Here is a 22,378-nt window from a genome sequence, read left to right as displayed (position 1 = left end):
AATTAAACGATATATATAATTATAAAATGTATTGATTTATATATATATATATATATATATATATATATTTATATACTCTTTAATGTTTTATAAATATACGCATACATACACTTCAGTTATAAAGCATATTCATTATGCTAAAATTAATGAATTGTGTTAATTTTCAAATAAAACTCTAACAATTTGTAAGAAATTGTTTGAAATGATCAGGTAGATCATGCGCTCACCTGTGTCGGTGACGAATCAGCGACGAAGATCAACCCTTCCTCGAAATGCACATTACAAAACAGGTACCTATCTATTTCCATATAGGCTCGCTCCTTCTATTGAATATGGAGAAGGGGAAACTCGGCACCTGTCATCGGTAGCCATGCAAATACTTGCTGCACGCGATGAATAAAAAAGAGGGTTCTCGTATAGCTAGGGGAAAGGGTTCTCTCGCCACTTTATTCAGATTAAGGGCTCGCCTGTGGCATTTAAATGCGACCCTTCGGTAGCGCCACTTGATCCTTTTGATTTTACACGGCAAGTGTATTTTCACCCTTCATCGCTAGACGGAACTCCGCCCAGGGAGCGATCTTACCGTTCCGGAACGGACCGCATGTTTCTACTTTTCTTTCCTCCCCTTCTCGCTATACACTTTGATAATTCGTATTAACGATGAAAGATATTGACGTCGCGAGATAGGAGATGTTGTTGGCACGACATTGTTGCGACATTACGGACATTTCTCGAAAATGATTCTTCTTTTCTTTTTTGAAGTGGTTCTCTCGCGAGTTTACTCGATTTACGTCGACGAAAAGAGAAGAATATCGTAAGAATATCGTGAGAACATGGTCTAAACTTTGAACATTTTGCATCAAACATCATTAATTTCAAAACATTTTGAAATATTACGTATCCGTAAAACTCTCTATCGAAGGACTTTCTTTTTTGCGCGCATTTATAATATAGCTGGCTATTACAATCAGAGCGCGTACATATTATTCACGCCTCTCTCGTGACTTCATGTCGGTAGGGGCGTCATTAAAATCAATACCGGCTCGCTCTTTCCTCTCCGCTTCTTTCTCTTTTCTTTCCCTCGCTATTCTCGTCCTCGTTCCCATATCATCTCCATCCTCGTCGCGCCACGAACGCGAGGGTGGCGGAACCAAGGTAGGGGTTGCCCCTTCCTATGTATCCGGTCTGGCATGCGAGGCGAAGGACGAAGGAAATGTTAGTGGGGACCAGGACGAAGGAATGAGAAAGTCGGCGAGAGAGAACAAGAACGAGGAAGACGAAACCTTGAGGGGGTGTAAGGGCGGACGAGGGGGAAAGGATGGCACGATAAGAGGAAGGCTGCGTTTGTGATGTGAGGTACGCGGTACATGCGATAAGGAGTGGGGGATAGCGTTCCCATGGCCAATAAGAACCTCTTTAAAGCGCCCTTTTTGCGCACGGGACTGCGCATGCCGGATTCAAATCTGGGCGAGCTAGGTATCGAGTGGAAAAGTAGGGGTGGAAGTGAAGGCGACGGCGACGATGGTGGTGGCGGAGACGGCGGTGGTAGTGGTGGTGATAGCGCCGGTGGTCGTGGTGGTGGACGTCGGCTGTATGGAAATATGATAGCGCGATAAGAAAAAGAAGAAAGGCACTCTGACGCCTATGTGTGTGCAACGCGAAGAGGGATAGGCATGAGTGGGGAGAGCGCTACGGTTCTCGCGACCAATAAAAGGGCTAGTTTAAAGCGTCTTATTTTTTTGCACCGACACTGCGCATGCTGAATTCAAATCTTGGGAGTGGTGAGGCTGGATGGATTTGTATGGAAATATGATAGGTGAGAGGTGCACGGGTCGGAGGCATGGCGGCCGATAGGAGGGTTTATGGACGTTCGACCACCCTCGTCGATATTTTCACGATACATTTTTATATCGCATCTATAACGTTGCTATCGATATTTTGAGCAACTAGAAAATTGCCTTGAATCGATATATTTAAAAAATTCATATATTCTAGTAATTTATGATTAAATATAATACATATGAACATTAAATACAGGCACACACGCGTATGTCAAAAAATATAATGCATTATTTCAAATATAAATAATTTGAAATTAAATTACATTTTTAACATACAATTAATGTGTCATTAACGTTGATTAACATTGTGTCATCACACGCATACATACACATAATTACATAATATTACATATTTTTTGAACAATACATTTATATTAGTATATTACTTTTTTTAAATATATTAAAATAATAGAATATTATAAATTTTATCCTTAATATAATTAGACTATTACATACAACTTAATTTCTTTTAAAATTTCCAATAAAGGAAGTAACAATAAATATTTTGTATTATAACATACGATTTGTAATGCATGTGTATATAATTGAGTATAATGTCTCGTATTCTTACTAGCAGGAACATAGGTCAGCACAATAATCACATTGTTTGGCAGATCGCCCTCTCGAATAATCTCAACCTGTAACTGTACCCACCTGCTGCCATATCTCATCGAACCGTAATACAAGCTCTCAGTCTTCAGGTATATCAATCCTAAAGATCTCTAGAGAAGAAATCTCAATGCATTTATTATGATCTAATGATGAACGAATTGACATACATTCTTAATAATTATTCTAAATATTAACTGATTGGAAAAATTACAATAAATTAATATTGATACTTGAATTTTAAATTTTAAACATTTGTAAAATGATGTATATTTCGATATAAAATTATATAAAATTCTACGAAATTCATCTTCTCTATTCATATAGGGTAGAATGAATTAAAATTAATAAATTGATTTAGAAGTATCGATTCTGAGGTATTTCGGTAGTCGATTACAGCCATAATGATGACAGTTTGCGTGGGTGGTCCAGCGTGAGAGAATTCTTGCGGCTATTCCTCCAACTAACTTCATCTCTAACTCTTTCTTATGTCCGCTAACCGCAATATATCTTACATTATCTGGTAATTGTACGACATGTGCGTACGTGTGTGTGATATTTCAAAATATTTAAATGAATACAACACGTGCATTTTTTTCCGTCAGATTATTCAACACATTTTGATTTATTCTGCAGTGAATTTTTATATCGATCTCTGTTTCTAAAGCAATAATTCTTCCTTGATAATTCGAAGTTAACGTTTGTCACATCCGCATGAAAGAAAACACGCGAGGAGAAGCATGCGAATCGAACCGGTCCGGCGTGACTCGCAGCGGATTGGACGGCTGCGGGAATCAAACCAAGTTTAATTCTTAAGCATCGGTCACGGAACTGGTCCTTAAGTATCAAGGTCTAATCGACGTCGATTTTTGCAGAGAGTGGGGCAGGTAGCGCGACGATTGGAGGCAAGCGTTGCATATGCAAATCCGTTTGCTCGCTCTCTCTTTCTCTCTCTTTCGTTTTCTCTTTCTCTTTCCCTTTGACTTCGCCGACAGCAATCGCGGCCGAGATGCACGCGAGATGAAAAAGGCGCGCTCTCGCTCGCGCGAGTTCCGGCGATCGGAGAGCTCGCCTTTGCCTCACCGGGCGGAGTCGCGTCTCCCTGCGATTGGAGGCGTCGTTCCCCACCGACGCGTCGACTACCCCCCCCCACTTGCGACAATCGTGCAGGCTGTGTGTCGGTGCCCGCACCGCCGAGCTTCTGGCATCACGCGCGCGATTCTCTCCTTGTCCCGTTTACGTCGCTCTGCCGTGGACTCGTCGACGCTCCCTCCTTGTCTCGCTCCCGCACGGCCTTTTCCTCTTCCTTCCCGGAGAGAGACCTAACGACTCCCCCACCTAGGCTTACACCGATCCGTGGACGCGGCCGCGCTCGCCGTGGCCGGTAGGCGGCCAGGCGGGCGTACGTGAGTCCTCTAGTGTAGCTGCACACATGCACGCGACAGCATCTGACCGCCGTGCCACTAGCCGCCGTCGTCGTCGTCGTCGTCGTAACTATCAGAGCCGTTGTAGCGCGTCGCATAATCTCTCTCTCTCGAGTGTGTTACACGCCACGCGAGTAACAGATCAACGTCGGATACAGATCGATTCGACTTGTCGTTGGTTGACAGTAATCGCAAGTAGCCACCGTGTATTTTCAACACCGGCGCCACTATTTCGTTCTGTGTCGTAATCGACACTGATCATTGCGTATGATGCGACTACCCGGCGAGAAAAACAGAACGATACGAAGTGAATCGGTGTAGTGATCTGGCTGGGAATCGCGAATCATTGATATCGACGAGATAGCGTTTGTTGATGATTTCAGCAGCGAGCGTTCTTATCTCTGGCGTTTCGATGACAGTTGCGAATGACATTGACGTAAAGACTCGTACGAGTGTTTGCAGCGAGTGCACATCGTCGTGCAAACTCAACTTATTGTTAAATCAGAAAGATTGACAGTGTTAACTACAGCGTCAGTGTTTCGTGTGCTTCACGGCTGATGGTCATCTGACAGAAACGGTGTTAAGATCAAGAGACAGAGCTCACAATGATGCGTTTGTGATAAAGGTGTTCTTACACAAATAACAACGACGGTCAGGTGTTTTTAAAGGTGGACAAGTCGTGGATTGAATAATTGTAAACCGGGATACGCGTATCGTTATCCGATTGTGTACCATTGTTAATGTGAGCGTCATCAACGGATGTAGTGCGTTTTTAGCAGTACTATGTTTTATCAAGAAATCGAAGACATTGACTAGATTCCGGGGGGAGAATCATGTTGACGCAGTAAATACTGAAAGGTGTGATTTTCGTGTTAGAATCATTAGATATAGCATCCCTTGAGTGAGATATCTTGAAACGTTTTACGAGCGATGATAGTCAACGCGAATCATTGAGTCATCAGCGTACGACCTTTCGTTGCGTGGACCGGCGCAATTCTTCGTCAACAGCGAAATCCAGCAGGTCATCACGTTGGATCTCGCGGCGTTGGCTGCTTACGGGGGCGTTTCGGGACCCAGAGTCGCGGTGGCGGGCACCGGGGTCCTCGCGCTGCCCGGCTTGATACCCGACAAGGGTCTATCATCGCCCGGAGGCCAGTCAAAGCCAAAGTCCGCAGGGCTGGCGGGTCTTGACAGCGAGGCGGTGCGCCGGTGGGTCGCGGAGGCCACGCGGACCGTCCGGCAGGTTCCGCCTCCGATAGTTGTGCCTGCCAGTTCTCCACAACAACAACAACAACAGCAACATCATCGTCAGCCCCAGCATCATCAGCAGCATCATTCCGCTCACAGGCAGCATCAGGAGGCTAGCTCGCCGTCGGTGGGAATATCTTCCTTCGTACTGCCGGCTTCGATGACGCAGACTCCCAGTATGCATCTGCTGGAGAATAACAACCTAGTCGAGGTCGCTATGGCCCAGCAGCAGCAACAGCAACAGTCTCAGCAACAGTTGATACAGAAGCAGAAACAAACAAGCCCCACGAACAATAACACTATAGAAGCTTGGAGATCGATTCAAGGTGGGCATCAATGGTGGAGTTCACCAGCTAGCGTTCATCAAGAACAGCAGCAACAACCATCGATTGCCCAAGTTTCTCAATCGCCGAGTCTGGTAGTCGGATCGGTGTGTGGCCAAATGCAGAGGCATCAGCCGCAAGTGCAATCAGAGATCGATCAGCCGCTTGATTTCTCCGTTGGCTCCCTACAGCAGCAGAGGCTGCATTCGCGCGTGAGGACTATGCACGAAAGACATCAAGGTAGGATGCACGACAATAACAACGGCACGGTAAGCAGCCAGAAGGTCACCAGGGGAGATGTTAGCAGGCGAAGCTACAGCCCCAGTGAAGTTAGCACTAGTAGCAGCGAAGATGAGGGTGTTTCTACCGGTGGCAGCCCTTCGGGACCTCTTCGGGGCGCTTCGGGTGAGTGTGAACTGAATCACACAATTCATTATAATATGGAATATATCCAGAGTTATGATTCCTTAATAGATTGTTATAAAGTTTAGAGAAACAGAATATGAGACGAGAGACAGAGAGGGGAGAGAATTGCTTGATCGATGTGTTTATAATATTGAATTTATTAATATCGAGTTTATAAAATGCCTGTATGGTCTTGAGCAGTCAATTCGTTATTAAAAATAATATGCATGGCATGTAGATACGAGACATACGGTGACAAATATAAGCAAATATATGTCTTATCTTATAAACTTTCTCGTTTCGCTTAAACGGAAAATTATAATTGTGCAACGATTAAACAATTTTTATTATCGTCATTGAATCGCTTTAAACAATTAAAATTTGATTAAATATAAAGTAAAACGCATACATATAAGACGAAGCAACTGGCAGAAATCAAGCGTTTTGTGGAAAACGCTTACGTTCGTCAGCTGTCAGTGCAGTCTGTCTGCTTCCCTTCTTCCCTCTGTTCCCTGTTCTCGACGCCCCCGCATTGCATTGTTACTTTCTGTGGATGTATTGTGCATCAAGGCATTGTACGAATCGTGCGACCCCCAATCGCGAGAAACTGATTTATCTGAAACAGCCGGAGTTTGCATTTATGCATTTCGTTTATACTATTTTTGTGCGCAGAACGCGTGCCAATTGTGAATTTGGGACGAATTTTAGTTTAAGATTTTATTTTAAAAGAAAGATAATCGACATTCTTTCTTGTTCGCGTATAAGACCATTATTTTCAATATATTGTTCTATAATAATTTTAAATATGATACACTTACACGAGACATTCAATATTATTTATAACCATCTTGAAAGTGAAAAACAACAATTTTATATATATACATATATATTTATTTATTTATTTATTTATTTGATTGATATATTGAACGTTAAATTATATTATAGATTATATACAAAAGAATAATTTAATTTATAGAATCAGATTATTGCAGATTACATTATAAAGATATTATGACTTTTTCTCACGCTGATGATGATGACTAATCAATCGGCTATCATGTCAATGCGCATTCGCGTATTTGTAAAATTAGTCCGAGTGCTATCTGCGTTAAGGTTGAGCTTGAGGATCGATATCACGCGCGCATTGACGGATCAGCTGACTCATCGTCGATCGCTTTGGCGGTAATTTCCATGCTAAGACACATCGATCGTGTAATTTCGACCTATGTCACTCGCGTCGATTACTCGGTTATAACATATATTATCAAAAAATTGCAAGTTTATATTAATAGCCGCGGTTTTGCTTCCGAATCAGAATTACTGGTTTTTAATAAACTTATGATTCATGCTGTGCATCATTATATATTTGTCTACTCGATAACAATCGGATAATATATTTAATTTAATAATATAAGCGAATGTTTTGTTTCATTATTTTCTCAAAAATTGACTAAAAAAGAATTTATAATCAAGAAGTATGGATATTTTTGTGATTCTCTCGTTAATATTATTACATATATTCTTACATTGATGTTATCATTATAGTATATTATCACTCGTATTTCAATAAAAAATTTTATTAGGAAATATATTTATTAGAACAGATAACGATCACGAGATAAAAGAAAGAAAAAAATATTGATTAAAATGGATCGGTGTTCAGATCCCCGCCAAAAGAACGTGTAATATAATTTTTATACAAACTATCTCTATTAACTGCGATATGCGACGCGATAAATCGAAAATTAATAACGTAGATGATGTTGTTAATGTACGTTGATCAGCTACGATAAGCATTAGATCCGAGAAATAGACAGAAAAATTGCCAACCATTTGATACTATTGATAAAAATGTGATATTGCTTTAGATGATCCGATGTTGTTAATCTATAGCAATTACGCGACATGTATGTATTTCTTGTATTCAAGCACCTTTTATCGAGGATTATGATAAGTCTTCTTTATACATATATTGCACTAATATTACAAAAAAAATAAATAAATAAAAGTGCAAATACGCATGTGCTGCATATGCGAACGGAAAGGAAAAAAGCGTTATCGTATCTGCCGATAACGTCTCAGCTCTAATATTTGTTTGAATAAATATTCCACGTAGACTTGCGTGATTGCATGGTTATTTTCGGTGTACGCTGGAATCGTGACGCAAAAATCAGCTTTCAGTGTAGTTTTATCATCGTCTGTCATCAACAAAGTATTCGTCTCGTTTTGTAAATAATTATTGCGTCGTAAAATATCAACAATTAAAAATTATTGGAGATCGAGAATAATTAGTAAAGGAGCTGCATGTATCTACGTCAGCAATATATTATACATATAAGAATTCATATCTGACACGAACAAGTGGGAGAACTCGATGTATGTTCCAAAATATTAACATTTAATGTTTCCCGGTTATAAATTATCTTGATTACATCTACTCTCATTTTTCATGATATTCGTAATCAACGATGATGATTTCGCGTCTCGTCCTTGATGAAAATGCGCATAAGGCATAGAGTACGGGCAGTTCCAGGTATCCGTTTCACGGGCTCCAAGGACCTGTTCCGTGCTCGAGCACGGGTGTATTACAATGTAACCTGATACGATGTTTGATTCTATATTATTTACGAGCAGGTGGATCGGCGCGCAACAATGTTTATCGGCGTAATTAGATTCTACACCTATACGCAATCTTTATCACACGTCGATGAGTCGAACCGCGGTGAAAATCATGCTTTCAGAGATATGCGGCTGTACGATAATAATAGTTTTCGCGAACGTTGGCTCTACATTGATTTCTTAGTCTTTGCCCCCTTTTTTTCGTCTGATGATTTATAAAACTATTTTAAGCTAATTCGCATATTTGACTGTTTTCTCAAATGTTTGTACATTAAAAAAAAAAAAAAAAAAAAAAAAATAGTTAAATAACCATATGTCTTTAAATATTGTAGATGAGATTTCTACAATTAAAATATTTATCAATAAAACATGAGTATTAAAACGAAAAAAAAAAACAGTTAATTATGCACACTATGTGTGTTTAAATATTTTAGATGAAATTTGTACAGTTAAAATATTTATTAATAAAACATGAACATTAAAATAAAATAAATTAAAATAATTCTATCGCGATGTAATTATATTAATAATAAAGCTTGCTTCTCTTCCGTTAGTATTAATAATGTATATTTGAAATAATCATGCATTATTATTAAGTAATTTAAGATGTTCTTAAGGAGAATATCTTTACGCGATTAACCATTCGCTCGCGTTTCTGCTTATTCGTGCTTAATTTAACTGAAGGTACACACGCGAATCCCTTTGATGTAGAGCCCTCAGCGTTAGAATCATCCTTATTGGGATCATCTTTTTCATCATGATCGCTACCATTAACTATCGCCAGGAGCCGAGTACGAGTCCGAGTTCTTTCCTTCATTAGCGTTTTCTGTGATCCGTCCAAGCGCGCTCGAGTCCCGTCGGATCACTCGCGTGCGGAAAATTAGACGGCCTTCCGATTCGTGAGAGTACTCACGGGGTACACGCCGCGATCCCTCTCGCGTTTCTCGCTTCAGTGATCTTCGAGCTTCGAATGTGTCGATGGAAATTCCGCGAAGTCCATTCTCGTTTGGAACGAGACCCGAGCCCCCGAAGGATCTCGCTATATTTAAGTAGCCATTTTCTTCCCGATGCGCCTGAGAGCCTCTTATTTTTCATTGTCTAAGCTTCCTTATCTCTCGATATCATGCTTTGTAAAGATTGCAGTTTTCGGAATAACACGCAAATATCTAGTAATGTGAGAAATTTCGAAAATTTAATCCAACTTTATAAACTTACTCTTCAATTGTTTATCCACTCTCCGTTCCTCCCTCTTCCTTCTCTTTCTTTCTCTTTTTTCGTCTTTCCTCTTTACAAGTATTAAGCTGGCATTAACAGCAATTGAGATTTTTTATGTGGATATAAATATCGTTATAAAGGGTATTTGATTATCAATATTGAAACATATCTATGACAGTTACGATCGTAACTCTATATTATTATATAATTCATAATTCATTCTAATTGTGACTAACGAGATAATAATTAATATTATTTATATTATAGATAATTATATATCTATATTAAACCGCTCAACGTAACATCGTCATTTCTTATGCCTCCGCGTATTTATTAAATTTATGATTCGCTGTGTAATGTCGGGTTGCGCATCGAAAAAAATTTATATCGATGTAGCTGGTGCATCCGCGCGACGTCGCGTCGATTCGTCGATGACGGATAAGATTGCATTTATTGACTCGCGTCGGATTAATCGCGCGACCGAATAATATATTTATCTTTTTATATATACGGGCCCGGCCCGCGAGTCTTTGGCCAAGCCGTACGAGTGAAACGGCCTTTATCGATCGACGATCTCTCGCTCGCGTCACTCGAGAAACGAAGGCTTGGCTCGAAGATAAAAAGCCGACGCGCTAAAGAAGCGGCCGGAAGCGCGTTACCTCGCACGGCTAATACGCACAATGACTATGAATACATAAAGACACGCTATCAAATGGGATTTGTTTAACGGATGACGCGGTCGGTACAAAAGAAGTGTATATATTATAAAAAAAAAAAGAATTAATATTTTTTCCCCACGATGATATCTTATAAACTTGAAATTATTATCTCTTTTGTCTCTATCAGTTTCTTTAGAAATTTAAATAATTTAACAGCAAAATATGCATATTATATGCAAATAGAAATGTGATAGCTTTTTATCTATGAATAAATTGATAATGAATTTATTTTTTTTTTTTTTATATAGAATTCTAATTCACATATTTTTAAAAATTTTTTAAAGATGTCATTATATATGTATAAAATCTTGTGGTATCTTATTAGATTGACATAAGTAATCTACCGATGTGAATTTGTAAATAATTATACAAAACTATATCCTCTATCATATTGTTTAATCGTAAACAGGAATTCTAGGAAACATGAAGTAACACGGCGGATATGACTGATCATATCGAAAAGTATTCGCGTCGCTTAGCGATGAATTTCTGTCGCAATAAATATCCCGAGAATTTATACTCAACGAGTTTAATTAATCTATGCACAGCAATATAATCGCGCGCGGATGACAAGATATACGTAGCAATTGATTTTAAATAATTGTATTACAAAGTAAAACCACACGCACAAACACGTTACTTGCGACCTATTTCTCTATGCCTGTCGTGTAATTAAAGTTTAAATTAGAACATTTTCTCTTTAATTTACATTCGATGTATAAAATCACCGCTCTTTCATTAAAACTCTCTAAATAATTGTCGATGTGCGTGCGCACACAATCGCCACAGTTGAATATGTGATGATATGATTTTAATGAAAAAGTCACTATTCCTCGTAGAAGCCGGAAGCAGTCAAACCGCTCGGGTTGCGTCACCGGCAGCACGGTATAATGCCTCCTTATTTGCATTGTATCCGCCGGGTTTCCGATTATACCCTGTGCGGCTCTCGAATTAAGGCCCTGGCCGTAACCTGCCCGAAACGCTTCGGGCTAACACACCGAATCTCGATTATTACTTGGGACGTAATACACTTGCGACGCGCCTTCCGAGGACGATTGCCGACACGTGACTCGCTGAAGGACCCGTCATTTGAGAAGATCCGTAAAGTAACGCCGCGCTTCTTAAGATACCGCTTCACGCTATCTGCGTTATAATAAATGAGATAGAGAAAGAGAGAGAGGGATAGATTGACAGTCAATTTCACTTAATGTCCGTCAACTTCAATTGCAGTTTGATTTTTTATTTCTTTTTGAATCTAAACGAAAATATTATTTAAACCAAAGTTAAAGTTATTCCAAACAAATTTGTGTCAATTGAGTAAATTATTATTCAAATTAAAAGTCAACAAATAAATGTAATTGATATATTAAAATTGACAGTTATACTGCAGCTTTAATAGTAGGTGGTTTCACGTAACCGTTGCTCTGAAAATCTCACCTGTTACTTTGGCAGACACGAACTCGTCGCGCGGAAAAGCTTGAGATACGTGACCTGTACGAGGGGGAGGGCCGAATGGGTGGTGGACACACCGGGAGACGGGTTTTTCGCGGGAATGGGAAATGGCAATGCGGGGATTCCTTGTAGATAGGCAGAGGCAGTATAAGGAAGGTGCCTATACAGCTCAGTGGCAGGTAAAGCCGACGGATAAATCTCACCTTGGATAGGTCAGGTTGGAGGCCGGGAGGATTCCGCCGGGGAACGGAGGACCGTGCAGGGGTCACGTGGCGGCGCTCCGTCCTTTTCCTTCGCGTCTCGTGTCTCTTTTCTCTTTTTCCCTCTCCCTTGCGTGCGTTCGGCGCTCTTTTTCTAGGATACGCGAAACCCACGCGGGCAGGTAGGTCTTCTCTTCTCTAACCCTTCCCGAGGATGCGTTTCGCTCCTGACGCGACACGCGTGCGGAGCGACGTGTGCGTGCACGTGTGCGAGAACAGCCAGCTGTTCACGTACACGCGGCGACAAATCACTATTGCGACGTGACACGCGTCCGACTTTCTCTCGCACCTTTTTTTAACCCTACAGAACTTAAGCTATTTTCTATAAAAGATATCCTATTTATACTACTTTATACCTATAGGTATGCATTCTTTGATGAGTATAGATTTTTTTCTACAGATACATTAGGAGCTTAATTTTTAATTCAATGAAAACTTAATATAAATAGCATTGTGTAATACTTAATTATAACAGTATTTAATGAAAACCGATACAATTTAAATAATTTAAAGAATTTATAATAACGATAATAAAATATTTTGTTTCAATACTTTGTGTTTACTCTTTAGTCTGTGTCGATTGAGGCAAAATATAAAATAAAATTACACATATATACACATTTATAAAGAATATGCGAATACGCGACGATGACTGATACATCTCAGATTCGATGCGATCGTAATCATCGCTAATCTCTGCTCCGTTCGCGTGGAAATTTTATCGACACCGCGTCATAACTCTTCGTTACAGCAACATAGTATTGCTGCGCGCGACATGCAAATTACGACTTGCATCGTTACCTCGTTCCACCGACCGATCGATACGATCTCTCTCGCATCAATGACGGACGCAGCTGCTCCGAACGGATGCGGCCACTCGCGTCGGGAGGTGCACGGACGACCTTGCCTTGCCGTCTTGCATCGAAAAAGGAAGTGCATCTCACTCATAATGAAACCTCTATCGTCGCACACGTACGTCGCATAGCGAGATAATGTGCCGAGGATGCTGTAGAGGCACCACACATGCTCCATGGGATTCGACGCGTATATCGTACCCGCAAAGCGATTGCTTATGTAGCCTGCGGAACACATCTTGATTTCTTTTATGAGAAATTTATGTTGGGCAATTATGCACGTATATATTTAATGGTAGAACATAAGAATATCTTTGCAATTTGAAGCTTACGATTTTATTAGTAGACAAATAATTGAACATTTAATAATTCTCTTTCAAAATAATCGATCATTATTCATAAAACTGATATATTTTGTATGAATAATTTTTCATTAAACCACCTGATCAGTGGCTTTACTAGTATTAAAACAAATTAAAGCGATGAGTCGATAATATTCAGACGATAAAGCTTCGTTATTGGTATCGTCTTTTACTTGAATTCCGAGAACACATCTCGTTTTAAGAATCAATTTCAATATATTTACAATATATATTTTTCATTGCGAGATCGTGACGCATACATGCAACTTCAAGGACCATAGATGCGTTTGCACCTTTAGCCGAGCCGGATAATTGATGGAAATCACTATATTTATTGCACTTGTCGACATATCACTGTCATCGAGTCCGTATTTGGCGGTAGCGTATGCTAATATTCGTCGTCTCGCGTTCGATTGGCAGGTTGAAATAGCGGCACGAGTTAAAAGGACAAGCTGCATAATCCAGCGATCTCGTTTGACTTTTCCCCGAGTGAATTATTCCTCCGACGAAAGTCCCGCGACTGCTGGAAACGCGCAACGAAATATCCGTCTTGAACGCGAGATAACGAGAGAGAAGCAGTGAACCATAGTAAGAGCAGTAGTTAGAACCATGGTAGGAGAAGGTTCTGCAAAAGGGAACGCGATACGCGACCTTGAACGCGCGATAATTCCGACAAAATGAAATAACGACGTCGTTCGCTTCAACATATGCGCGAGATTGGAAAGTGATCTTTCTCACGATTATATTGATAATTTTGCACGGCATCGCAAGTAGTAACCGAAGCCGGGAGACGAGTGAATCAGGAATAATGCTCGCGCAGATTGCGCCAGCTTCTGTGATTTTTACCCCATGGGAAGTCTATATATCGTTCTGGATCATCGGCAAGGAATGTAAGGACGATGCGCGAGACGGAACGTCGATTGCCGGATTCCGATAGGGATTGTGAAAGTACTCTACTCGGTCTCACGTCACATTATGGATTCTTAGCGACTCTTACGAAAATTCGAAGGTCAATTCACCGTTTTTCTTGCTTGCGAAACTTTTATCGCAACCGTAATAATGAAGGTTTCATTTATCTTAGAACTTTTTTAACTTAATGGAATAATTAAGCTGACTGCTTTCAGGAAATAGAAATAAGATTATATACCTAGAAAAAAAAAAGGATTACACAAATAATCTCTAAATATAAATGATATTTCTTTACTTATTGTTGGCGATAATATTTTTGTTTTTTCATTATTTTATTTATTACTACATCAATTTATTTGCTTGTTACGTTGAAAATGACTCGCGCAATACTTGTCCTTTCTGAATTTACATTGTGTAAACGATCGACTCGAGCGGGATGATTTACCGTTCGAAATATCAAGACTACTAAAGGGTATTATAACTTTCGAATATTTACAATCAAGGTTTATAAAGGAATCGATCAAGGGCATGCTTTTGAAAAAGCAGACAGTGTATGTATATCATGCCAGTTAAAATCGACATTCATCTGCTTGTTTAAATCGTTTCGTCAGTCATTGCGGTTCCCGCATCCTGCCGCAAATTTCGACCTGCATGCTTCTGAAAATTTCGTATGGTTCGCATGCCATATGTTCGTATGCAAATTGCACCTATTATAGTCGTGAGTAAATTTCAGCATGTACGATCGTAATATTGTGTCAGTTGAATCGGCCGACGCGAAAATGCCAATCAAAGAAATTTTATATTTGCTTTCACAGCTGCATCAAAGTATTAAGTCGCACATTCCGCTCGTATACACCTATATGTCTGTGAATGCATTTTTAATTTGACGCGATTTTTTGTGTCCGGAAGTTTTCCGATTTTTCTCCGCACGATGCGCGATAATTCGTGAGTAGCAACATTGTGTAAAAACTCATGTGCAAATTAATTGATGCCTGAAGAACCCGGCACGCATCAACGGCATTTTAATTGCGTCATTGTCTCGTGAGACGATTCTGCAATTAACGCGATTAGTATATAATTTAAATAATTTAAGTGAGATTTACATGCAATAGAAGATGAGCGAAAGATTTATCGGTGCATATTTATCGCGTCGAATCGCGATTTAGACAGGATTAAGGAAATCTTTTTATACAGCAGTATAATTTTAACCACACGACGTTGCACTCTATTGCACGCACGTGACTTCGTTATAAGTGCATATTCAGCGAATAATTTGCATTCTGTAATGACTTGTATATTACTATCAACCGGATATTTTTATTATCTTTACGATTGCATTGTTGTTTCTAACAATTAATTAATTTAGAAAAATAATCTATGTTAATATAATATAAGATATAAATGATTTATATGCATATAAAATATTAAAATTCATGATGTATAAAGTATAAAACGCACATGCAAAATACGTGAAGAATGTAAAATTGCATTAAGGAAAAAATTTGCATTTTGAATATATCTTACTCTTTCTTAATAAATAATTATCATAAGTCGAGAATCGCCGAATTTTTTTTTCTCGCAGTGATCATTCCGTCGAAAAATCGATGCTGATCTAATGACGTTTGCAAGGATACGCGCGGAAGGTCGTTTCAGATTTCGCGCCATTATATGAGTCAGCAATAGGGTGATGGTAGCAGCCAGAGACCGGGGGTCGTTTTAAGTAAAGATAATGACAATGTACACAGAACATGCGTGGCTAATGCCGACACACGTCTCCGAGGTTCGCTCACCGCTTCCTGCCTCATGTATTCAAATTAAACCACGTAACACCGTCATGGAGCCACGTATAATGGTAATGATGATAATGGTAAACGAGACCCATGGACGCCTTCGTTCATCGTCGCTAGATCTCGGGGAAAGCATCGTAATTTCACGAGCCGCATGACGATGCACACTTTCGATCGTCGCGATAATTTACAGGATACCGCACATCGCATTTATGGTTAATAATTAATTCTGGAAATCATACATCTCCTCCACTCTAATCAGTTAATTTAAATCTCTTTATATATAATCGGATTATTACTTATTGAATTAAAAAAAAGTATAGCAAAAATTGCGGTGATTTTAAAAATAGAAACAGGAAACGTGATTAATTACATGATGCGAAACAGCAGTTCGTAAAATGTATTCGGTCGGTTAATAACGACACGAGGAAGAGATCATTGCCCGGCGCGCGAAGAAACTAATCTGTCGTCGGGATCATTTCGTGATTCCTTCGGATCTGCTTCGTCCTCCCGTCTCGTTTTCTTTTTCTCTTCGCGTCGAGCCTCTAATAACCTCTTCCGGACCTACGTTCCGAGGACGTCGTTTCACGAGCGACATAATTAAGTACGACGCTTAATGTAATTTTAATAACTGGATAAATAAACATAAGCGTGGGCAAGGCGGCGTAATTTGAATCCGGATGTGCCGACGATGAGCGGCTTCGATAAAACACAATATTAATGCCTCGCCATAGAGAGAAACTGCACGCACCTCTCTTTCTCTCGTGTTGTCTTCGTCGCCCGAATCGTCCTTCTTGTCTCGCTCATCGCATCGTTGCGTGCGATGCGTACATGCGTGCGTGCGTGCCTGCGTGTACGATGATGTTATTTCGTAGTTTATGCAACGTATGTTAATCTAAGCGCATTGGCCATTCCCTAAATAATGAATAATCAGAATCGTGAATCGTGTTAGCCAAAAATTTCGCAATCTATACATTACATGTACATTCTCTTTTAGAATTAATGCAAAGTACTGAAAGTTCGATTTATTATCACGAATTTTTTTTAGAAAATTTTCTTTGAAAATTAAACGTTATAAAAACATGCGTAGAAAAAACATTAATTATATATATATATATTATATAATATTTTTAATCCATCGAAATTATAATTTACGAGTTTTCGAGAATTTCTTGTTAATAACAGCGTGACTTATTAGATCTGCTTCAACTGGAACGCCGATTTCTTCCTTCGAGCACGCGTGCAATGACTTTATCATTAATTCTTAATTCTCTAGAAGGAATAACAAAAGAGAGATAGAGAGAGAGATAGAGAGAAAAGAGATAATCAGCTTTTTTTCACGCCTTCTTCTTTTTCCATTATTCCATTTCGTACGCCTTGACTAATGTGCAAATGATTAGATATTCAGATCGTGCGTCTCCTTTACAAGCTCTTATGGTATTCTGCCGCTCTCTCGGGCACGGCTTCGACTGAAATTAACGATGAGATTCGCTGTATTTAATTATATCGAAGCACTTTTAATGGTTATGCACGAGGTTTTGCTTTTTATGGAAGCAGGTGTTGAAAAATGACGAAGTAAAAGCTATCTTTCTTTCATCCGACATATCTGATCGACGATCAAAGAGAATAGACGAGAGCATTGAGAGAATTCTTATATATGTTTCGATAATAATATGCTTTTTTTTTTTTTAACATAGTTCAATTATTATCATGCTCGCTTCAAATCTATCAGATTCTCCTGCTCGCAACATCAATTTATTGCTAGTTTTGCTTTTCCGAAAAGAAAGGATCGTTATGAATTTTCACGGACCTCTGCGCTCAAGGTTTTTAAACCGTTTTCGCTGTAGTTAATAAATCGCCTGTCGTCATGCAACGCGTACAAATTTGCAGCGAAGTTGTGCGAGCAGAGATATCGTCGCGTTAACTCTCGCGCAGCCGCTACGAAGATTGATGGAACGCGAGTCGCAGGCAGGATCGCGGCTACGAGAACGATCTTTACACCCTTGTCAGCGTTATCTAGATAGAGATTCAAATTCGCCATTCGCTTAGACGCGCGTCGCTATTAATTAATCATAGTGTGCTCCAATTTAAAAGGAGGTAAATCGCGATCGGCAAATACTCCTATGAACCGACGATTTATCGATCCTAATAATGCCAGGATCTTTGGATTCATGCCAGTGTAATTGCAATATAAGCGCAATTATCTCATCTAACAAAACGAATAATCAATTAGTCGCATTGTATGGATCAACGCATCCGATCATTGTCACGATTTGAAGCCTCCACGTTCTTGACCCATTATACGCAATTTGCATCTTAAAAAAAAACCTCTTCTTCTTGCATTCTGATGATTATTATTATTATTCTTTTAGGCAATATATTTGTTTATTCTTAATAAATTGCATAATTCAATATATTTTGAGAAGAGAACATCTTAAACAGAAAAGCTAACAATAAGTATTATAAACAACATAAATATTATATTTTAAATAATATATAAACAGCTAAATATATTATAGATTATATCTCTCTTTTATTACAAATATCTTTAAGATATTTTCACACGGTTTCATATATACAATATACACTACATTCCATTACAATAAAAACACTGTAGATGTAGTGATCCAACGTCATCGTGGAGTGATAATAGCAGTGCATGTCGACACCCTTGTCAGTCGATGTTATGATGAGAACGCAAATTTATTAATCGACAAAATGGTCGTTTACTAATTGGCAATATACCTGCGGCATGCATAACGATCCAATTTTTCATGGATCTTCAATCAAGTCTCAGAGTCTTTGCGAAGACGGTCATGCATGTATGTAGATATGGCTAATATCGGCGCTATATTGTTTGTGTGCGTACATGTATGTATGCGTGCACTTAAATGCATGGATTCATACATAAGCATAACTGTAACAATTTAGATGTCCGCTGATTAGCCGCTCGTGTTGTTCCTGCGTTACATGAATGTGGCTTGCATGTCAAGTGTGTAGTATCTGTATATCGGCACATAGGGTATGTCAAAAGTCGAGCATTAAACACGAATATAAATTCCTTTTGTGTAAAAATAAAATTGGATATTATTTTTTAAATTGTGATTTTATATCGCGCAGTAATTATGTTATAAATTTTATTATATAGAAACACAGACTTAAGAAATTAACTGATAGATAAGATTTTATTAACACGCTTGGGAGATCAGTTAATAGATAAGATTTTAGTTGTGATCTTACAATCGAGTTTGTCTCTGAAATTTTCAGTCTTGTAACCTGTATATTATATTAATGCGTTGACAGAGAAACGAACATCTTTCATTTCTGTTTGGCAGGTATTGATTCAGAAAAAGAAGCATTAATTCTAAGTCACCCGATATATTCATATGCATATATTACGTTTATGTGTAAACATGCTTGCGCGTGTTCTAAATTTTCTGACACACCGAGAGCAAGCCCTTGCGAGTCGACCATTGTTTACGGCGCTTTAATTAGCCTGTTAATGTGACCAGAATAAAACCATGGATCTCTTATCTGATACGTTTCCGGCGAATCATGGGAATTATTTCCGTACATGCAAATACTAGCGAAAAGGCGACTCGAGCTATGCTTCCGGAACGATCTTGCCATGTGATAAGAACGACCACGCGTGACTAAGGACAGATTTTCATATACTATTTGTACGATTTCTACATGCAAATTACTTGAAATAATTTTACAAAGTATGTCACAGATCTCTTTCTAAAATATATTTTTCATATTTTTCTTAAATAATATCTTTAAAAAAAAAATACATCTCTGTGGAAGGAAATTATATAAAAATCGAAATAAATTATTTACGTAACTTCTTTTTTTTTTATGTTTGCAAAATAAAATTTACAAATAACACATTTCGATCTCGCATTAGGCTACATTTAAGTCATTACTTCAAGCGTAGCATTATCTTTTACGATTATCTCGTTTTATCACGATATCTAGAGCCGACTATTTATAAGCAATCTACTCGTAAATGATATGGATCGACGTTCTTAAGATCTCGGTCACATTGCAGCTAACTCTAATCGCGGATAAATAAAACGTGCACAACTTGTTAAGAATACTTAGCTTTTTTTACTCAGAATACGAACTGCCTAATTACACATACCCGCGTATGGGGATTAAATGTATCCGAGGCTCACACCCGGGACGAGTAGCGATCCAATCACGACTAACGATCGCTAACGGCCCGTAGTCGTCGCGAGAGAAATCGAATGTTAATTATATTTTAAGAGAACGAACTCCGGTAATTAGGATGCGGGGAGAACGCGCGCAAGGACGTTCCTTTGGGCGATGTGTGATCGCACTTAAGGATAATATCTTTCGTATATAGTGTAGTTGTATATAGTGGTACATATTAGGCGATTCTTAACGAGTCAAGCGTGCTTAACGGCGCGTTGAGCAGTTCCTTGGGATTAACTGGCCGTGCCTAAACGCGTTAATGCATTATTGTACCGGGCGCGTACAGAAAGACAGAAAGTAATTAACCCCCGCACCTCGTAACCAGCGATATTTTAAGGTCCACTTGCACATGTCTTCCCGGTGACTTCTTAATCGACCGTACGGCTTCATCACGTTGATTTCATTCCGACGTCTTTTCTTGTGTTTTTTTTTTTTTTTTTTTATCACTCCGGGTATATATGACGTCGCTGGTTATTAGCTCATCGAGGGCAAGGTTCGAATTGGCGACACGTTGTAAATTTTCCACTTTTGCGCGATTCGAACTTATATCACACAAGTAGTAACGTCGCGCTTTTCTAATTTTACTCGTTTATTAAACGTTGATGAAACGCAGTAACTAGAAATATTTTTTTTTTATTTTGCATGCAATTATCCTCTATCCTTTTGAAGGTTCTTCCGTGCGTTTTCCTCACAATGATGTTTACATCCGTTCAGTCATTCGATAGTATAAGTCGTTCCATGCGGGTGATTCATCGACTAACTGCATGCGTACGCCGTGCGTGAGAATAATACAGGGTAGCTGAACATTCCAGCTCGGAACATCGCACCGGGACGGCGCTTTATGCAGAATTTCCACGGAAAGGGGTCACATGTGCGGAAAGATGGAAAATAACGAAAGGGTATTTGCGATGCTTGCTCGTGACTCGTTACATTAATCCTTAACGTACATACTTTGTTTATTCATAAGCCTATTTATATTACTACATCTTATACAGAGTAAAGATATAAAAAACTATACTCTTTGATTAATTAATATTTAGCATGCGCGGTAAATTTATTATATACAAAAAAATGTAAATCTATTTATAAATCGCGCGTTTCTTTACTCTAATATTAGTATTTATATTTGATATCATCACGTATGATTTTATCTTCGAATTAAAGCGAACAATATCTTTGAATTAAATTGAATCAATCAACTTGAGTGTCATTGATCGCGTAATTAAATTAGCTTGAAATTTAATTAACTAAAAAAAATTGAAAATTAATTATAAGTAAATTAATCACGAGATTCGCGCAAATCGAGCGTCAAGTGTTAACCAAACCACTTTGAATACTCAACATTTACTTAAATTCCACAATCATAAGCATTTCTTCATAAGATATCTCTTGTTCAAATCTCGAAATGATATCTCTTTCGTTATTCTGAGAATCACATTGTATTGTCAATTCGATGATATGAATCTGGTCGGTATAGGAATAATCAAACGAATTCTCAGCCGCTTCTCGATCGTTATCTTTTTTCTCGACCTCAGTGGTAAGTCAAATATCGTCAACAAGAATCCACGTTATATCCTAATATCGTCGACACTTTCATGAAATATCATATAAATCTTTCCTTCCCCATTCTCTTTTCCTCGTTAAATTGTAGTTAGAACTATCACTGATTTGCGCGATGTAGGAAAACCTCAGTGTACATCCTTCTTTTCACGTTTGTTCTCATTGTGCCGCGGCTTGTCGTGCGCAACACAGAGAGGAAATTAATCCTGAGAACACGGCTTTTTGTCGACATGAACACCCAAGTGGCCGCGAGCGCGTGTCTTAAACGCGCAAAGGTTGGGTGAAGCAATTTGCGTCACTTAGGTGTGTTAATACTCAGCTCGTCGATCTACACCGTAGGAGCTCGCATCTCTATACCGCGTAAATTAAATTTTAATAAACTTGTAGCGTGATAAAAAATTAGAGTAATCAGATCTTATATTGAATTCGATGAATTTAAATAGCGTAACGGCTCTAGATCTAAATTTAGAATATCATCCTTCATTATAAAACACACGTGACGTGTAATACATCCTTTCAATAATAGTTCCTTTTTTTGTATATATTCGTAATTTGACTATAAATTAACGCAAT

At 38.8% G+C, this 22,378-nt stretch overlaps 1 protein-coding gene across 3 annotated transcripts in view; it reads left to right on the top strand.

The window, feature by feature from the left end:
• The first annotated feature begins 4,814 nt into the window (after nt 1–4,814).
• The window catches only part of LOC140669791 (uncharacterized), a 124,248-nt gene continuing 106,684 nt past the window's right edge, over nt 4,815–22,378 (top strand). For 2 of the 3 annotated variants that reach the window (XM_072899904.1, XM_072899905.1), the window contains exon 1: nt 4,815–5,850. In XM_072899904.1, the coding sequence (XP_072756005.1) occupies nt 5,283–5,850 (568 nt within the window). In that variant the 5' untranslated portion in view covers nt 4,815–5,282. The remainder of the gene's footprint in view (nt 5,851–22,378) is intronic. The other variant, XM_072899903.1, reaches the window with a different exon arrangement.

Source organism: Anoplolepis gracilipes, chromosome 9, assembly GCF_047496725.1.
Source record: "Anoplolepis gracilipes chromosome 9, ASM4749672v1, whole genome shotgun sequence".
Lineage (NCBI taxonomy): Eukaryota > Metazoa > Arthropoda > Insecta > Hymenoptera > Formicidae > Anoplolepis > Anoplolepis gracilipes.
This window is presented reverse-complemented; position numbering and strand designations above follow the sequence as displayed.